The 2,500-nt window shown below is 44.1% G+C and overlaps 1 protein-coding gene across 1 annotated transcript in view; it reads right to left on the bottom strand.

Annotated features, from left to right (window-relative positions):
- The window catches only part of LOC311057321 (dachshund homolog 1-like), a gene marked incomplete at its 5' end in the record, with an annotated part of 42,194 nt that overhangs the window by 17,036 nt on the left and 22,658 nt on the right, over nucleotides 1–2,500 (bottom strand). The window contains 2 exons of the mRNA XM_084074276.1: nucleotides 505–570; nucleotides 2,357–2,498. Coding sequence (XP_083930402.1) covers nucleotides 505–570; nucleotides 2,357–2,498 — 208 coding nt within the window. The remainder of the gene's footprint in view (nucleotides 1–504; nucleotides 571–2,356; nucleotides 2,499–2,500) is intronic.

Below are 2,500 nucleotides of genomic sequence, written 5' to 3'. Positions count from 1 at the left end.
AAGTGAGCCAGAAGACAGATTGAAAAGACAAAGCGGCAGAGAGAGAGGAAGAGAGGAGATTTATAGTTTTCCCAAACCATAAATAAAAAATCATTACAAGCTAGATCCCATAACAAAACGCCCGAGGCCTTTCCAGCTCTGCGAGACTGAGCGCTTGCGAGTGTATGTGTGTGTGTGTGTGTGTGTGTGTGTGTGTGTGTGCGTGTGTGTGTGTGCGTGTGTGTGTGTGTGTGTATGGGCGAGGGTGTATGTCTGTGTGTTTAGGGACGAACCAGATGGTACAACGTAGCCTAATAAACAGGTGCGCACCACACACACACGCACGCACACACGCACGCACACACACGCACACACACACACACACACACACACACACACACACACACACACACACACACACACACACACACACACACACACACACACACACACACACACACACACACACACACACACACACACACACACACACACACACACAAACACACACGTGCTGTACTGTACCTTTATCTTTCAGGATATGTTTAATGTTCTCTTGTTCTGCGATTTGACCGTCCGTAGAGTTGAGCACTACACAAACACAGACACACACACACACACACACACACACACACACACACACACACACACACACACACACACACACACACACACACACACACACACACACACACACACACACACACACACACACAACACAAAGTGATGATGTTTTATCTTCATCTTAATAATGTTATTTACCACCAAGCTTGAAATTAAGGGCACATTACAGTTTGTGTACGTGCATACAATTCATGTGAATGTGTATTCACATGAATGGGGGGCTACGGTTAATTGTGTACACGGAAATAATCCAGTACCCATTTAACATTAATTCATTGATAATTAGAAAATAACACATAAACTATATAAATGATTTAAACCATTCAATCCGAGAACGCATCTGTTAGATTTGAGCTATAACCATTATTTCATACGTTTGGCTTTTCAAAAATAGTAGATCTACAAGCTCATAGTGAGTCACTTAGTGCCGCACTATGAGCTTGTAGATCTGCTATATGATATATAGCAACATACGTGTTTTTTTAAACTGTTAGGATTTAGAAGGCATTTGTAGAATCCCAGAAGCAAAGGTTTGAGTTACAAATCTACAAAAAAAAAAACTTTTTCAAAAATAGCAGATCTTCATAGCTGGGCACCACACGCTATGAGCTTATAGATCTGATTTTTGAATAGCCAAAGAAATCTGAAAATGACACACAGATCCCTGTCTTAATTATTTAAATACTGCATATACAGTAGTTGTCGCTCATACAGTAGCCTACAGTGCCTTTCAGAGGGACCATCAGCAGTTCGCAGGCTGGGATGAAAGCCAGCTATAGTTCTGGAGGAGTTTGGTTCAAATACGGGACACACGTTGCTTTTTAACAACTTGAACCACAGCGGGCCTGTTCTGTTCTTGGGGGGGGTGCATAATTGCTTTGACGCCTGTCCCTAAGAAGGCGTCAGCCCCATGACCATATATGGATGTCTAAGCCAACTGTGATCATGGTCCGATGGTTTACGGTGTGTCTGACATCAGTGCTGATGCGGTACCCCCACCCACCCACCCATTAGGTGCTTCTAATGGTTGGGTCTTTGCTTCTGGGGGGTCCCTGGAACAAAATATTTTGAGATGGGGGTCCACGGCCAAATTCATCATAATTTTGGGGGTCCTTGACATGAAAAAGTTTGAGAACCACTGATATAGCAACATAGGTTTTTTCAAAAAAACTGTTAGGATTTTCAACCCCATCTCAAAATATTTTGTTCCAAGGACCTCCAGAAGCAAAGATTTGAGTTACAACTGTGCCACACTTTCCACCAAGGAGGAAAGCCTGGTTCTAAAACTAGCCGTGTGATCAGGTTTAGAAAAAAGGGAAGAAAAGAATCGTGGTTCCGGTTGGCGTAGCATTGTTTTTGTTCCCCACATACAGTAACATACTATAATGCAAATCATTTTGTTTAGTCCCGCTAGTCGCGCCACAAGTTAGAATAACAGATGGACATACCAAACCATTATTATAGCGATTATACCAACTTAAACACATTATAAACTCATTTAGAAATCATTTTGGAGATGCACGGCGCCGGTGGTTCCGGTCACTGGTTCCAGCCACCTGATGACGTTATTTCCGTTATTTCCGCTCGGACCGGATCCCAAACATGATATTGATCCCAGATTAGCCACTACCCAGCCCTAATGCTATGGTTAACCGCCAAAATTCCCATGTTTACAAAATAATGCCCAAAACGCCCTTCCCTAGTGCACGCGCGCGTGTGTGTGTTTGTGTGTGGTGTGATGGCGTGTACTCACTCAGATCAGGAGTGTGTGTTTGAGGCGTTGATGATGCAGATGATGATGATGCTCGGGACGGGGACTGGCTGGCTGGTTGCTGAGGGCGGAGTTCATCGTCGCTAGGGGAGGGGCAAGGGGAGGGGCTATCAGCGATCGATTCCT

Source organism: Gymnoscopelus microlampas (assembly GCF_963454915.1).
Source record: "Gymnoscopelus microlampas genome assembly, chromosome: 12".
NCBI lineage: Eukaryota > Metazoa > Chordata > Actinopteri > Myctophiformes > Myctophidae > Gymnoscopelus > Gymnoscopelus microlampas.
The sequence above is the reverse complement of the archived record's forward strand: the minus strand, read 5'-3'. Positions and strand labels throughout refer to the sequence as shown.